Source organism: Rhinolophus ferrumequinum, chromosome 10 (assembly GCF_004115265.2).
Source record: "Rhinolophus ferrumequinum isolate MPI-CBG mRhiFer1 chromosome 10, mRhiFer1_v1.p, whole genome shotgun sequence".
NCBI lineage: Eukaryota > Metazoa > Chordata > Mammalia > Chiroptera > Rhinolophidae > Rhinolophus > Rhinolophus ferrumequinum.
The window spans coordinates 17,812,304-17,829,882 of NC_046293.1; the positions used below are offsets into that span (position 1 = coordinate 17,812,304).

The 17,579-nt window shown below is 36.1% G+C and overlaps 1 protein-coding gene across 1 annotated transcript in view; it reads right to left on the reverse strand.

Moving 5' to 3' along the window:
• UTP20 (UTP20 small subunit processome component) overlaps positions 1-17,579 on the reverse strand; it is a 93,678-nt gene that overhangs the window by 36,439 nt on the left and 39,660 nt on the right. Inside the window, exons 25-32 of the mRNA XM_033116782.1 lie at positions 17,415-17,540; positions 14,374-14,540; positions 12,576-12,784; positions 6,760-6,903; positions 5,945-6,024; positions 2,287-2,504; positions 1,617-1,761; positions 416-503 (exon numbers count right to left, since the gene is read on the reverse strand). Coding sequence (XP_032972673.1) covers positions 416-503; positions 1,617-1,761; positions 2,287-2,504; positions 5,945-6,024; positions 6,760-6,903; positions 12,576-12,784; positions 14,374-14,540; positions 17,415-17,540 — 1,177 coding nt within the window. The remainder of the gene's footprint in view (positions 1-415; positions 504-1,616; positions 1,762-2,286; positions 2,505-5,944; positions 6,025-6,759; positions 6,904-12,575; positions 12,785-14,373; positions 14,541-17,414; positions 17,541-17,579) is intronic.

Here is a 17,579-nt window from a genome sequence, read left to right on the forward strand (position 1 = left end):
TAGCTATGTCTCAATATTAAAGCAATCTGACTTTTCCTTCAGTTTTGCCACGGTGATCCATACTTAAGACCATACAATGCACTTCTTGGGTTCCAGATTTGTTATTGAACAAAGTCAGAGAGGGGAAAAAAAGAAAAATCCTGAAATAGATGAGAAGCTAAACAAAGGAAAACAAAGGGCTGACACTTTGAGTGTTACTGTAATTGATGATGCCTCCACCTTCTTGCCTGCCCTCATTTCTACTTCTGTCCCAATTCTTCTCCTCTATTTTCAATTTTATATTTCTGTCTAAAGTCTTTCCATAAATATTTTGCGACAGGCATATCACAGAATCTAACCAATAAAATTATTTGTTCACAAATAAGCCTAATAATGTGCTACTTCAAAGACAAAGTAACGTCCTGTCCATTTGTACCTCAGCAATATTGCCACGGTGGAGGAAAGGAAGGAGGAGTGTAATGAGTAGAGAACTTTGTTCTTTGTCTTTCATAAACTTGCTGATCCTAGAGAAGAAAAAACAGTGGTAAGTAAGGGAGACATACGAGTGTTTCTCTAGGAAGTTAAGATTTTTTGTAGAAAAACATCCGTGAGGAAAGACATAGGTACTTTTAAGTATGCGTACATTTATAAAAACTTTAACTCAGTTATTTAGCAGTGCCAACTCTTATTTCTCTCCAACTTTAGGCTACTATTCTATTTCTTTTGTAACGTGATTGTGTAGGTGGGTTAGAGTAAACTCCAATGCTGTGACCTGGCAATTAGTAATTTCTTATTTTGAAAGGAAATCACATTTTTAAGTGCCAAGATTTGTTTAAGGCTTTATGTAAAGTATTTCAATTAAACTCCCACAATAGCTCTATGATGCAGTAATTATTAGCTCCATTTTGCTCAGAGAAAACTGAGGCTCAGGGAAGTTATGTTACATAGCTAGAAAGTGGCAGAGCAGGTCTTTCCAACCCTGGTCTTTCTGGTGCCTAATTTGTCATCATTTTCCCACTACCACGTACCCTGTGATAAAATTTAACAAGTGTATTTAGTGTGGTTTCCCGTTCTGCAAATAAAACAATTAAAAGAAGTTCCTGGAAGAGTCTATCATTTTATCAAAGAATATATTATTTATTGTTGCGGACAGTAAAAGAAAAAATAAACGTTCAAGAACCAAGTCCTGTAACAATTAGAGCTTAAGATAGAATCATTTTTTGCACTCAAGTTTACCAATCTTGCACTGTATAGAAAGCACAATTACGAGTATATACAGTGGTAGCTCACTTTTCGAACATCTCTGTTGACGGACATTTCAGTTTATGAACGCTGTAAATTTTATGGATCTCTGGTATCATTAGATGGGAAAACTCATGCTAAATTTGCAGTTTTAGGGGTTGATTTTAAAGGCCTGGAACGGATTAATCCATTTTGCATTACTTTCTATGGGAAAACCACACCTCGGTTTTTGAACGTTTCAGAACTCGAACAGTCTTCCAGAATGGATTGTTTGAAAACCGAGGTACCACTGTACTACTAGGTTTATTGCCCAAAAGAACCTTTAAAAACCTTTGCAAGATCTTCTTGACTCTTAAACAAAACAAACTTCTTTTAAGGACCAATCTGTCACTCACTTTGAAAGAATGCCAAGTTCCTTGCTGACTTGTGCCCTGTTCTTTTTCTTTTTCACCTTTTCTGTACTTATTGTGGTTTTGCTGAGATACTGGAGAATTGCAGGTACATGAGGTAGAATTAATCGTCCTCCTATTGTGATAGACTCTGAAATAGATAGTGACAGATGTTTTGGTTTTAATTAACTATTCTCCTAAAGGATAACTGTGTAATATCTTCATAATGACAGACAAGGAAAGCATTCAATTACCATGAAAATTTAATAAATTTCAACTCTAAAGATTAAATAACTTTATTCTTAGTCAAAATAGCTATATCATTAGATAAATTAAAAATTTATATAAGAGACCCCTGAGGCTTTATTTAAACCACTTTTGGTAGTAGTAAAAGACTTATTAGGATAATATGGTAGGAAGAATTCAGAGACATGACAGTGGAAATCATTTGATAATTTCCTGGAGGGGTAGTTGAGCTTTCTGGAGCGTAAATAACCTGAATTTCTACCACTGCAAAGAAAATTCAGTTTATATAAGTTGGTATTAATTTCCAGACAAAAGAAACTCTTTCAATAGCATTAGTTATTAATAGAGTCAAATTCTATCAACGTTCTCCTTTCTGAGGGAAAAACGCTACCTCAGAAATCAAATCATTTGTTTTTTGCAGCATACATACCATCTGCACTTTCTGGGTATGCGCATCCAGTTACGGGCAAGCTCAAAACTGTTTCTGTGGGTTCAAAATCTGGAAGGGTAAGAAGGTCATCGGCTATATCCATCACAATACTGGCTGTGGCTTCAGAGAGATTCTTTGCTGAGAGAATCGCAAAAACATTGGTCAGGATATCACATTCTGGGTGCCCAGGTTTCTGCTTAGCCAGAAAAGGAAAATATCTGCAAGAAAATAACATTGAAATAGTCATCTTATTTCTCAATGTTTATTTCTAAAAACATGCTCCTTATGAATTTTCATATTGTTAAACAAATATATATGTGTGCATGTATGAACATTAATAAGATACTCAAAAGAGAAATGACTTTAAATTCTAAAATTGATGGATAATAATTCTAGGCACCTCACAAACAGTAAATTATTTAGGTATTATATGTACATTTCTCATCTAATCCTCATAACACCTCAGTGAGGTAGGATCATTATCCCATGACAGAGGAAAAAACTGTGACTTCTCCAAAGGCACTGAGCTAATAAGTGGTGGAGCTGAGATTTGAACAACAAGGTCTCCAAAGTCTAAGCCCTTTCGAAAAGAAATTCGTTGAAGAGAGGTTATTTTTAAATTATAAGCCTTCTAGAACGTGAATGTTTATACACTCACATAAAAACAACATACAACATGGAAGTTAGGAGTGCAGACCAAAAAAACATTTGCTGTGCCAGGATATGCATCATTCAGAACTTAGGCTCATCTGTTGGGGAGGTGGATGAGTCCACCCCCAATAAGGAAAGACCCTCACAAATGAACCGAGCACCCCACCCCACGGAGACAAACCAACAAGGGTAGAGGGCACAGAGTCGCTCCAGACAAGGGCAACCAGTAGTTGTTTTACAGTCAGACATGCAATCCTAACAACTAGTAGGAAGGTCAAACTGAAAAAATTCAGATAGCTTGGCTTTACCAATTCATCATCACTGGAAAATGAGCTGAAGCACTTTAACATACTCAGTACTAACAGACTGAGAGAAAAGTTCTAAGAGATTGTAGTCATACATCTTTGTCCACAAGTTACTGGGCACAGTGTGGGCAGGCACCAGGAAAGATTCTTTACGTATTATCTTGTACATATGAGGTAAGCATTATTATTTCCATTTTATAGATGGTGAAACTGAGGCTCAGAAAGGCCAACTTTGCCAAAGAACACATGGTGGTGTTAGGACTTGAAGTTAGGTTTGTGTGTCTTCAGAGGCTACTCTTAACCACTATGCTGTATGTTGTCTTAAAATTTTTTCAAGCAGAAAAGGTGAGAGAACTGCTTTCAACTACAAGATCCTAGCAAGAGCCCATTCAAATCCAATGCAACTTCTAAGTGACCGAACTGTGTTTCTTGAACAGCAATATAATTGATGCCCCACAGAACACTGGACATGCTCCAAGCTTAAGTGTATGGCTCAATCAGAAGCTTTAATCACTTATGCAACATGCAATGAAATATCGACTAACCATGGATTAAGAGGGCTAACCCTCTGTAGTGGAAGAATTAACAAATGTGAAATGGTCTCTGCCTTCAAGGAGCTTTAGGCAAGTAAGCTATGAAGACAGATGAGTGCAATAAAGGCAGTTTGTGGTCACAGGGCCTCCCAGGAGTGGAAAGAACTCGGAGGAGGGCAAGACTGAGCCATGCCGGGTCATAATGGCCAGAACCTGAGCAGCTATTAAGAGAGTGGCCAGGGACAGTCCCAGCTTATGGCTTAATAATTTGTAGCATCTCTTTGAACCCTCAGGAATGTTTCAGTTTGGACAATAGATTATATATTATATGATCACTCTACTTAGTAAGCAAGTTGTTGTTGTCCTGAGTTCACCTAATTTCTGAGACAATTTAACCTTAGTTTTGAGTGTAAAGATATTGCCTATAGGTCCGCTCTACCTGCGTTTACCCAAATACAAAGTAAAATGCTAGACTTCTCTGTAGATGAAAACCTGTTTAAATGTCTGATTGACAATATGTAAACTGTAACCATATTTCAAGATAAAAATTTATTTTTTTATTAAAGAGTAACATTTCCCATCAGTCGGTCTTGACACAATTACACGTCTATTGCTATAAAGATTTTAAGGGACGTCAACCCTTCTAAAGATTTATTTCAGTAAGTGTTAAACAGAGAAGGAAAAAGAAAGTTCTGCTGCTTATTTCCTCCATTAACATGTGGCTTCTCTTTGTCTCTGACCAAAAATGAGAGAAACTGCAGAAGAGAATGAAATGGGTCTACACTTGGAGTAAGGACCCCACTAATATAAAACTGAATCACTATCGTAAAGTCTTCTTGAATGATAGTCCGTCATAGTTCATTTGCCTGAAAATCACACAACTGTAAAACATTGCTCAAGTATGCCTATGAAATACTGCTTATAAATGCCCAGTGATAGATAAAACGAGGTATGAAATTGCTTTCTCAAATGGGGAAATAAGTGAAAAGAACCCTTCCTACCAGTAAAAATAAAACAGGCTTTCCTGAGGAAGACAGTGTGAAGGTCTTTGGTGTTTGAAGACCATCTGCTGACATGGGGAAATGTTCACCACATAATGGGTATCAAAGCTGGTTATACAGTATGATCCCGATTTTGTACAAACTGATGCCAAGATTTTAACCTCACTGAATCAATAATAAAACATTTTCTTTTATTCTATCTTTCATTCTTCAAAACAGATTAGGGCAAACTTAAGTCTGTTTCCATCATCGAGATAAACAGCACAGGTAAAGTTTCCACACTTCTCAATAAATGTGCATTTGGTCTGTAATACAGCATCTCTGAGCCATCAATAGATAAAGGTTCTGTAAACAGCTCATAATGTCCTCAAGAGGATGCTAACTTATGACCACGAGAGCTTCATGTATGGGTAGGTGGAGTGTTACCAAAAATAGAAGATGTGTAGAAAATCTAAAAAGCCTGTAAAATTTTTCTGATTTTAAGTGGGAACTGGGAAAAAGACACAGAATGCCAATTATAAATCAGCTTTTACTTTTAAGCGAGTATGCAAAAAGGGGTAATATTTATGTGCTGATTTAACTATCCGGTGTTTCACATTCTCTTTTTCCCTTTGCCAGGCCAAATCAAACTGCTAACATAATTACACATTGGAATTATGTGTAATTTCAATATTATCAATTTCAATATTAATTTTCAAGTTTTAATGAAACTATAAAAATAGCAAAGATATGTTTTAATATATATTCCACAGTTTTAATTTACATTAAATTGCAAACTGTTATTTTATCTGTTTTTTCCTTTTTTATAGATTATAAATAACTCAAATACTCCAAAATCGTATCATGAAAAGCCCCGCTTCGCCACTCTGGCCCGCTCAAACCTTCATAAGCTACAGTAACATTAACAGTTTCTCATGCACCCTTCTAGACATTTTCTATTTCATTTTCTATTTACACACATGCACAAGCATTTTCCTGGATCACACTATACATGTTTTTTAGCAACTTATGTTTTTCTTAAAACTATGTATTTTGAGATTCAGTTGCCTTATTCTCTTTAACTGCACGTATAGTAAGTCGTTCACTATATGGAAGGCCATAAGCTATATTAGTGCCGTAGATTAGTATAAAAGACTGCCCTTTTTAAAGAGGGGAAAAAAGGTCATACCTTGCATTTCTGCTCCAAATGCTAATTAGTTTCAGCAGAGGAGTAGGAGAATACTGACTCTCAGCTCCAAGCCTGCTGATCTAGGACACAAAATGAAAACAGATTACAAAATAAAAACATACAGAATTGTAGGAAAAAAACAAACAAAAAAAAACTAAAAAGCAGAACAAGCACAGAAACCACACTAGAGGATCAAAGAGTCAAGGGATGGAGATTAACAGTTAAAGGACAGATTGAGGAAAAACTAAGGTAATCCAAAATAACATCCACACAGGAGAAAATGGAAAGGTAGTGCCTGGAAATGATAGACGCTTGAAAGGAACCAGGTATGTTAGGTTTCAATTGGTCAGAGATAGCAAAGCTCAAGCAGCAAGAAAGCTTTCCTAAAACCAAGTTTCTTAGATAGTCTTCTTAGCTATAACTATACTAGGTATCTTCACCAAGTGGTCTCAACTAGAGAAATCAAACGAGGAAACATAACAAAAATACTTGCGCATTTTCTCTCATGCTTGTCAAAATCCAAAGACACATCATGTGAGGTCTATAAACCCTTACGTTACATTTGCTTAAGAGACACAATCATATTCAAATTAGCCGTAAGTATAAATGCCATGGTATTTCAGAAACTAGCTCTGGGGCTTTAGGTGGTAGTGGAGGCAAAGAAATGGGTTTTAAAACTTCCAGAAATAAAGAAAGGCTCAATGTAAAAGAAAAGATCAGGACAGGCATTCGTGTCTGGGTGTAGACTACGCTGGAGCAGTAATATGAAAGGAAGAGGAGAAAATATCCAGGCAGAATTAGAAATCAGTGTTTACCTGGGGCCAAACTGCACCATGGAATACAGCATCAATCTCTTCTGTTCTGAACTGGTAGGACTCCCAATCCAAAAAGATATCAGTTACCATTTTGATTCCAAGACGTCTTAAATTTTTCAGTGGGTTAATAAACCTCAGCTGTATCTGTAAAACAAAGATCTTCTATTAATATATATATAGTTTTAATCCTTGACTCCTCAAGGAGGCACTCTTGCTCAGATGGCTAAGAATCAAACTAGAAATCTTGTTATTAAATGTGTTGACTTTGGCTCTGATTCACACAGAAATGTTAACTGAGCAAGTCATACTGCTTTTTTCATTGAACAAGATGGGAAAGCAGAGACTTAAAAAATTAAACGGTGAGGGGGCAGCCGGATGGCTCAGTTGGTTAGAGCACAAGCTCTGAACAGGGTTGCCAGTGAGATTCCCACATGGGCCAGTGACCTGCACCCTCCACAACTAGATTGAAGACAACGAGCTGCCGCTGAGCTGCCAGTAGGGGCAGCTGGATGTCTCAGTTGGTTAGAGTGCGAGCTCTCAACAACAAGGCTGCCTGTTCAATTCCCACATGGGATGGTGGGCTGTGCCCCTACAACTAAAGACTGAAAATGGCGACTGGACTTGGAGCTGAGCTGCGCCCTCCACAGCTACATTGGAGGACGACGACTTGACTTGGAGCTGATGGGCCCTGAAAATAACATACTGTTACCCAATTAAAAAAAAAAAAATTAAATGGTGAAATGTGCTCCATTATCACTGCCCAGTAACATCACACTAGAGTATCCTTAGGGGGAAAAAATCACAACTGGAACAGCTATTTTGTATTCCACATTGTTTCACTTTTCTACTCAAGTAACTGTCTCAAGCAAAATCCTGATTTCTTACTATGAACAGAACATTCTAAACAAAACACACCACAATGCCTTAGATTAGAGAAAAAAAAAGTTAAAGCTTCATTTCAAATGAAGGTCACATTCCCTATTGTGTTCACATTTGTATTATTTCTTTTTTCACCTTTTTTAAAACTAGGAGTTTTCAATTATTCTTTTTAAAACTAGGCTAGGGAATTAATTTATGGTCTCTCCATACAGCGAAATACTTTGAGCAGTAAGGGAGAATGAGGCGACTGAATTAAGGCATGGGAAGATCTCAAAATACATAATTCAAAGAAAAATACATGCTGGAAAAAAACAAGATTTGTTCGTTTAGAGGCATAGAGGTTAGAGTGGGTGGATATCTGAATTAACAGCAAACTGCTTTTCTAACAGAATGTTTCTTCTACTGGCATCTCCTCTACGGAGTTATGGAAATCACATATCGTATGAAGGCATTTTGCTCTGGCTCAGAGCAGAACAATTTACTGAGCCCCCACTAATGGGTCCAATGGCATGACAGCCATCATCCTGACCTCAATGTAAAACCTTACTGAAGGAAAAATTATTAAATTCTGTGAGAGACTGAAAATGCCAAAGATATTGGATAGGGGAGGAATTATGAATTTGAGAAGGGTGGAAGAGGCAGATTTTTCACTGGATCTCAGAGGATGAAGAGCTTTAGGCCAGGCAGAGGAGAGAAAAAGGCCTCAGATTTCTCCCAAGCACAGAATGTTGTAAAAACCAAACACATGGGGGAAGAGTCAACCCCTAATGGTTTTTACACTTGATTTACATACTGTGGGCTCTGGATACGTAAGTGGCAACTTATTTTTACACATCACTTTAATTACCTACATCAAAATCTAAAAACCACCCTGCAATTTATGAAAGAAAACACAATATCAAGTCTTATGGCCAAGATATTACAAAGAAAACTAAATTGGAAAGTTATTTGTCATGAAAATCTAATATGCTGATCAACAGAAGTATTTGAATCTGGAAGAGCACATTTTAAATTCAAGTGAATAGGAATAAGGATGCCATTAATTTGCTGTGCTAGTCTGAGGAATCATGATATTTCGTGTACTCATCAAGTTTCTACCAAGTTACAAAGACAGAGGAAATGACAGGGAATGATAAGATGGTGACATAGTTACAAGTCATTCTGTTCTGCTTCAGTTCTATTGGCAATATTCTCATTATCATCTACATCATGTTTGGTGAAAGATAAAAACTATCATTGATACTTGGAAAAAAACCATGGCATCATGATCCTCTGGAGCAAATAAACTAATTTTAGCAAACATGACATCAAATCAGACCCCGCCCCCCCTTTTCCCCAATCCTCACCACCAAGCCCCCACTCTATGGGGAAGGATCTGCATGTTCTATTCACTTCTGTAACTACAGCGCCAGCTGCCCGGGCTACTCAATTAACTACTGAATAAACTGGAGGAAAACCCTGCAAGTGAGCAATTGCAGACTTTAGTTCCTACAGGAATAGTCACCATGACTAAGTTTACGTAATTTACAAGTTACTCCATTGCTTAAATGTACAAAAAATATAATGCCAAACCAAAGCAACCCTCACAACACACATCTGAGTGTCAATCAAACCTTGGAGGATCTGAAGGATGCAAAGTAAATGTATGACTTAGCTCAAACACACAACTGTAGAACTTTAACTCACGTAAGCAGTATTACTGTGCAGTAATTCATTGCAGCACTTCAAGGAATTCTTTGGACTTGTCCAAGAATTAAAAAGAAAACAAAACAAAAAAACCCCTCCTAGCTGTCAAGAATTTTAGCACCTCACTAACTAATGAAGTGTGAAATTGCATAAATGATCCTTTGAGTTACTGATTATTGAAATGAGCGTAGGGCTGCATTACTGAGTAATTTCTTCTAAGTTAACCGAAAGTCAGAGGACTTACAGAGGGTTGATAAAACCTTCAACCTTTCAGGATTTAATATATTCATGCAGAGATAAAGTCACGGTCACTTGCTATAAGGCATAAGTGAAAATTCTCATATAGTTCTCCCTATGGCCCTGAAGCTTTCATAACAGAGAAAGAATTTTCCAAGACCTTTTTTTTCAGCTTCCACTCTAGGTCCCCCACAGCCTCTTTTCCACAAAGCAATCAAAGTGATATCCCCTGCTTGAAACCTCTCAGCGGTTTCCCAGTATACTTAGAAGAAAATCTAGGTCCTCATCATAGCCATGAGGCCCTGCCTACCGCTAGAGCTCCTCTTGTACCATTCTCCTGCCCCTTGTGCTCTAGCCATCTCAGCCTTCATCTACTCTTACAAAGTGACAAGACTGTTCTACCTCAGGGACTTTGTGCTACTAGTCATTTTCTCTGCCTGAAATGTTCCTCCCATGGCTGGGCAGGTGTAAGCTCAAATATCACCTCCTTAGAGAGGACCCTGACGCCCCTAGTAGAAGCACCCATCCACCCCCAGTTCGGTCACTTGCTATTACATTCTCTCATTTTATTTTAAATTCTTCATATCTTCATGTCTCTCAACATGCTCATGTTTTCCTCTACTTTCGTGAATATGTGGCGTCTATTTCTATTAGCCGTTTTAAGCCCTTGTTTAATTCTATTGTCTGTGTCATTTCTGGGTCTGTATTGACTGTTTTTTTCTCCTCATTGTGAGTAAAATTTGCTACCTTCTCGGTATGCCTGGTAAAACTTGACTGGATATCAGACACTGTGACAGAGTTGTGTGGCTCAGGGAGGCCAAGGCAGCTAGAATTCACAAAGCAGAGTAATAGAGAGGAGAGAGCAACACAGAGAATGACTTTCAGAGATCTGTAGATGGGTCTCATTTTATTTTCTTCTCAGAATTTACCACCAACTGACGTTATTCTAATTATCTGTGTATTTATTTATTATTTTTCTCCCCATGATACTGAGTCCTTACCTTTCTCATTCTTCACCTAGAACAATATCCGGTAGATGGTAGGTATGAAATAAGTATTGACTTATTAAGTAAATGGAGAATATTTTTGTTTGCTTTGTTTGCTGCTCTGTACCCAGCACTTAGAACAGTGCCTGACAAATAGTAAAGGCTCAATTAATATTTGACGAAAAATTAATATTTGACTAAAAGAATGAGGAAAACACAATGGTGCCTACGAAAATGAAAGGTGTGGATCTTGGTAATCAGAAAATATTATTTCATTACTAAAACAGATTCATATCCATGCAGAGCCCTGAAAAGTAGGATAAAATTTTGGCTGTAGTTTTTAGTTATCATGATCATATTTGAGAGGCAGTTCACCAGGCATATCCACAAATCAAATGAAATAAACTTTAACTAAATTAAAATTGTGCCTATCTATCATGAACTGAGAATTAACAACAGAAATGAGGCTGGATCTTTGTTTCAAGTCCCATTTTCTTCAAGAAACCTTTCCTCTCTAAAGACATTAAGTTTCCCTAAACTCCAAAGAGTATACTTATGTCCACATACCTGTATCAACAGAACATAAATATATTTTCTTGAACATAATTCAGAAAATATTACTGCGCCCACCTTGTGAAGTCTCTTGGCAGCTAGCTAGCTGGCTTACTTTGTATGATCTTGCTGCTCATCTTTATTCAAAACTTGCACTTATAGTAGTCAAGCATTTACTTTTAAAAGAGCTCTGGGTAACTCTGTCTCAAAACAACAGGATGATGCTAACAGTATTCTATTCATTCTCCAACCTTTCTGGATAAATGAGCAGTGTAAGATGTCCTCTAGGCTCTCGAAATTAGAATCTAAGAAACATCAGCTCAACTATGCCTGACTTTGGTTTCTGAGATGCATAGAGAACTCACTCCCTCCCTACTATTTCATCTCCTTTAAAATATACACGTAATATAAGAAAAGATGTTCAACTTCACTAGCTATTAGGGAAATGCAAATCAAAATCACAATGAAATATCACCTCACACCTGTGAGAATAACTATTATCAACAAGACAATAACAAGTGTTGGAAAATTGTGGAGAAAAAGGAACCCTCACGTGGTGTATACAGCCACTATGGAAAACAGTATGAAGTTTCTTCAAAAAATTAAGAATAGAATTACCATATGGCCCAGCAATCCCTTTTATGGGTATCTCCCTGAAAAATTTGAAAACATTTAATCATAAAACATTTATACACACACACACACACACACACACACACACACACGTATATATGTATATATGTATATATAATATATATCTCTGTTCATTGCAGCATTGTTCATGGTGGCCAAGACATGGAAACAACTGAAGTGTCCTTCGATAGATGACTGGATAAAGAAGATGTGGTATATATACACAATGGAATATTACTCAGTCATGAGAAAAGATGAAATACTGCTATTTGCGACAACATAGATGGATCTTGAGATTATCATGCTAAGCGAAATAAGTCAGACCGAAAAAGTTGAGAACCATGATTTCACTCATATGTGGGATATAAAACGGAAAACAGCAAATGAACAAGCCAAACAAAGAAACAAAAACTCATAGACACAGACAACAGTTTAGTGGGTACCAGAGGGAAAGGGGAATCGGGAGGACATAGAAAGGGTAAAGTGGTCAAACATATGGTGATGGAAGGAGACCTGACTCTGGGTGGTGAACACACAATGCAATATATAGATGATGTATTACAGAAATGTACGCTTGAAACCCATGTAATTTTATTAACCAATTTCAGCCCAACAAGTTTAATAAAAAAAAACCCGATATAAATTGCATTTTCTGACTATACATAAATATTTATAACAATAAAGATTCCCATTATATGGAAAACTGTTTTAAAGAGACACTTTACATAAAAAAGATTTAACCTGGAAAGATGTTAGATACTCGCATTCAGGTCCCAACCAATTTCCCAAATAAAACACAGACTCATACTAGCCTCCCAAAAGCATATACAGTGAGTCTCTTACCTTTTCTCGTTGGTCAAGGATGTGCGATACAGTTGCTGTCATGCAGAGCAATATCTGCAAAATCTTTGGTAAGTACGCACTGATCAGATGACTAATGTTCTTCAACACTATTTCGAGGCTATTTAAGATACCATGCTGACGACCTAAAGGAAGGACTTTAGACAGATCCAAATCTTCTACTGCCTGAATGACGGCAGCATGGCATTCTCCTAGTGAAAGAGAGGAACAGACACATCATGCATGTAAAAGGAAATATTACTTTGTTACTATTTATAATTATAGCTTCCTTTTGATTTCCCTCAGTAATACAGTGTTTTCTATTGTTATATATTTTCTTCATGTATTTTCTCCTTTTGATTCTTAACAAATATTCAATGGCCTAAGTTTGGTAGGTTTTACTATTATCACTTTATAGATGAGAAAACCGAGGAATAAAAAAGAGTAAGAAACTTGTGACAGAACTAAGTTTCTAAGCCCAATTCTCATCCCCCTTATACTATTTTCCAAAACCAGAGTTACAAATAGTCTTTTATTCCATCTAGCAACTTTCCATACATTTTTCTCACTCTCAGCTTTCACTGACTAGGCTGACTTCAGGAATTTCATTTAAAAAAAGCTCCTTGAAGGCTGAGAATCAAATGTTTTATTTCCCTTGTAGCCCCTGGTAAGTAAATAAAACAACAGTCCTTTATAAACAGGCACTATACTTATTTCATAATTTACTTAAAAGACTTGAATTGTTATTGCTTGAGCTTTACTTCAAACCAACTGGTATGGGATCATGAGCTTAACCAATTCATAACACCTACTGAACAAAACCTTTTGTATTCATTAGAGCCAACTTCCTTCTCAGGGTAATATTATACTGAGTAAATCTTTTTAATCACTGGATCCATTATCACAGAAAAACACACACACACACACACACACACACACAAAAGCAACACATTACCCTACAAATAAAGAAAGATCTGTTTGCTTAAAGCAAAACAATTATGGGACTGGAGCAAAGGTTTTGTAGTCAAAAAGACCTGGGCTTGAATCCCAACTGTACCATTTTCTAGCTAAGTGGCTATAGGCAAAATACTTACCTCTCTAAGTCTCAGTTTCTGCATTTATAAAATGGGCACAAAAAGTTATGATACCTCCTGTGGTTATTTTAAGGATAAACTGAATTGTACGTAAAGGGGCCCTCAAAACATCTGGCATGAAATAAGCACTCAATAAAAGTTAGTCACTATTATTATTAATTACTCACATTGCATACTAAAGAATATACCACAGAGTATTACAGCTCATTGAATAGACTTTTTACACCCACTTCGTTTAGACTATGAGATGGAGAGCAGAAGATTATAAAGACTCACTTTTCTATTGTCAAGGCACAGGAGGTATTCAACAAACCATTCTCAATAGATGAATGGCACAGTGAATAAATAATACCAAGACAATTAAGATTAATTTTGTAGCATTCTTTAAGGTTCTAAGAAAAAACCTCTTCACTGCATATGGATAAGTACCATTTTTCAAACGGCCTAAATGCACAACAACAACAAAAAGTATGTATGTATCTCCTAATCAGGAGTTTACTAACATGTGGATGCTGCTCCACTGTGTTGAGCTCCACCTAATTCAATCAAAGTTTAAAATGAATTGCTTTTTAACAAAAAGACCACCATTGAGATTGGGCGGGGCAACCCCATTAGAAAGATACCCAAGAGCCGGGAAACATAGCCTGAGTCATTCAAAGTCTACAACAGACAACACACATTCAGAGTGTCAGGTAGTTGATAGGTACCATTCTGGAAGTGCTTCACAGGTTCAAACAGCAGGTCTAAAAATATCTGGATCTCCTCAGGTTGGGTCCCAGCAAGGAACCTCAGAACAATGGACATGCGGGTGCCTGAAGCAGATTTCCCCTGAGTTTTACTCCCAGTCTTATTTTTCATTCGGCCATACAAAATTCTAAAAAGTCAAAAGAACATTACTTGGTTTGCATATTAATCCTAAAACATAATCCTAATTGTTTTGTTTTCCTGAAAGGCTAGCATAGCAACTCAACAGATTTAAATGGGTGTATTATAAAACAAGGAAGAATGAAATAGAAATTAGATATTTAACATAGACATTTAGGAAAAAAAATCAAGAATAAACAAGTTAAGGAAACCAGGAAGAAGGAAATAATAAAGATAAATGCCAGAAGGAGGATTTTTGAGGAGGAAAAAAACAATAAAATAAGCAAGCCAAAGGTGAGTCTAATCAAAGAATGAAAACAAAAATATATAGATTAAAAGGAAATGAAATAAGAGAAGAAAACTATAAGTAGTAAGGAAACTAAAAATATTTCAACTAAATGAGTACTTTTCTGAGGAAAAAACCCACAAATATCAATAAATAAGCAAAAAAAACTTAAGAAGGAAACCTAAATAGACCACCAATCATGAGTAAACATAGAACACATACAGTTTTACAGATGAATTTTTTTTTAAACTTTCAAGGAAAAACAATTTCCATGCTATTAAGTTTCATTGAAGAAAGAAAGCAGGAGATGGTTCTTTTTCATTTATGAAGGTGGTATAACTATGATACTGGGATGGGATAAGGAACAAAAGTAAAACTATATACCAATCTTGCCTATGAACACAAAACACAGTATTTCTAAATACAGTATGCAGTGGTGCATTAAAATAAGCCAAATAAGGATTATCTGAGAAATGCAAGAAAGAATCATTAGTAAAATCACTTAGATTAATATAGGTCAATGGCTCATAGGAAATATGATCATTTGTAACATGCTTAATAGGTATTCTAACTAAATTCAATACATTCATGATGATAAACTACTAAATAATCTAGTAATAAAAGCTACTCTCCTAACATGATAAAACTTATTGACAACATTTAAAATGTAAACAGCGGTTTTCAAACTTTTTGATATTAAGACTCCTTTACCACTCTTAAACATTATTGAGGTCTCCAAAGAGCATTTCTGTATGTGAGTTTTATCCACTAATATTTATCATACCAGAAATTAAAACAAGTTAGCATAAGTAACATTTTAATTAAAAATAATTATATTTTCCAAACCTCTCCTCACCAAAAATTAGTGAGACTAGAGACATTGTTTTACCTTCTTTATTTTTTTCAAATTTCTTTATTAGCTGGCTTATTAGAAGATAAACTATCTCCTCATATCTGCTTCTGCATTCAATCTGCTGCAATATATTCTGGCTGAAGAAAATCCAGCCTTCCACAGATTACATAGTTGGAGGAGGTAAAAATATTTTGTAAACTTTCAGATCATTCTCTTTAGATAATTGTGGATATTCCACTTTGATATTCTACCAAACTTCAACAAGTGGTAGTTTCTTAAAGGCAAGTTGCAGTGTGGAATCTAAAACTGTAACAATAAACTACGTGAACTCTATTACGTTCAAATCCATCTGTCTTGCACTTTGACAAACCTTTCCCCATGCATAGTTCTGTAACATGCATCAGTTGTTTGGGAAAAAAATGCCATTCCTTGAGACAACCAGTAGGCAGAAGTGCTTTGTACATAGTTTCCACTTTGTCAAATAGGATGATAAAAAGACAAGGACGCAAGGGTCAATATTCATCAAGGACACTAAGTGAAACCAGCTTTTTTTTTAAAACTCCAGGAGGGTGGCAAAGAAGAACCACGAGTACGCTCACTGTCCTGATCCATGCTATTGTCTTGGCAGCAAAAACGTGAGCACGATGAAGAAAGATAATATCTTAGTACTGTTATGAGAAAAGTTTTAACCCTGTGGACCTCCGACAGTGTCTCAAGGATAGTCCCTTTCAAGAAGGAGCAGATCACACTTTAAGAGCGGCTATTCTAGAAGCATTACTGTTAAATCCAGGAACAAGACAAGAACAACCATGATCCCAGTTAATTACCTACCTAGGTTATGTAGGTAATACACACATTAAAAAATAGAAAAAAAAAAAAGAGGTTTTGTATCATAAAAGAGAACACAAAATTAAATTGAACAATATTTACTAAAGGCCATGGAGTTTACCTTCTAGCTGGGGAGATGGGAAAAGAGGCTATATTGGATGATCAAGTATTATAAAGAAAAGTAAAGAGACTAGTAAAGGGACTAGAAAGTGATAAGGGGAAAGTATGATTTTATATAAAGAAGTCAAGGAAGGCATCTCATCTGACATTTGAGATGAGACTGAGTGAAGAGCAGTTAACTGTCACGTGTTCCAAACAGGGACGAGCCAGTCCAGAGACTGTGGGGGGCGGTAAACGGAAGAGAGGTGGTTAGAGAGGCCGTCTGGGGCTGGGCTCTTCCGGGCCCTCTAAATAGTAAAGACTTTTTATTTTATTCTCAGTAAAATGGGACTCAAAGGGTTTTTAAACAGCGGACTAACAGTCTGACTAAACACCGTTATTTATTACTATTTTTTCCACCAAGACAATCCAATTAAAACTAATGAAGGTTCATGATGTAGATGGTTAAATACTTAAAAATCAACAGCTTTTGTATCTCATAATTAGTTACATACCAAATAAATGCAATATTTTTATTATTTTTCAATAGTAAAACTTAAGAGCAATATTGGATTTAATTTTATCATTATTATTAAAATAATACTATTGCAAGATCTTTCCTCATGTTAGGGACAAAATATTCTAAAGTAAGTCTCTATAACAATTTGACTATCCCACAAGGTCCAATTAAAAAAAAAAATCAAAAGAAAATAGAAAACAAAATAGTCCATTACAATTGCTAAAAGAATCATAATCCTAATACAATTGTTTCTGTGATCAACTATTAAAAAAAATCAGTTTTTAAACAGTACAAATACCTCATCAGAATAGGAAACAGATCTGCTCGGTGGGCTGCTTTCACGACTGTATTATCTTCTGAAATGTTAAAATGCACTATCTCTTCCTTAAAGCTTTTGTCTTCAAGCAATCTTTGCAAGTTTTCCCTTTAAAAATAAAATGCAGCACAAATCATCACTCAATAT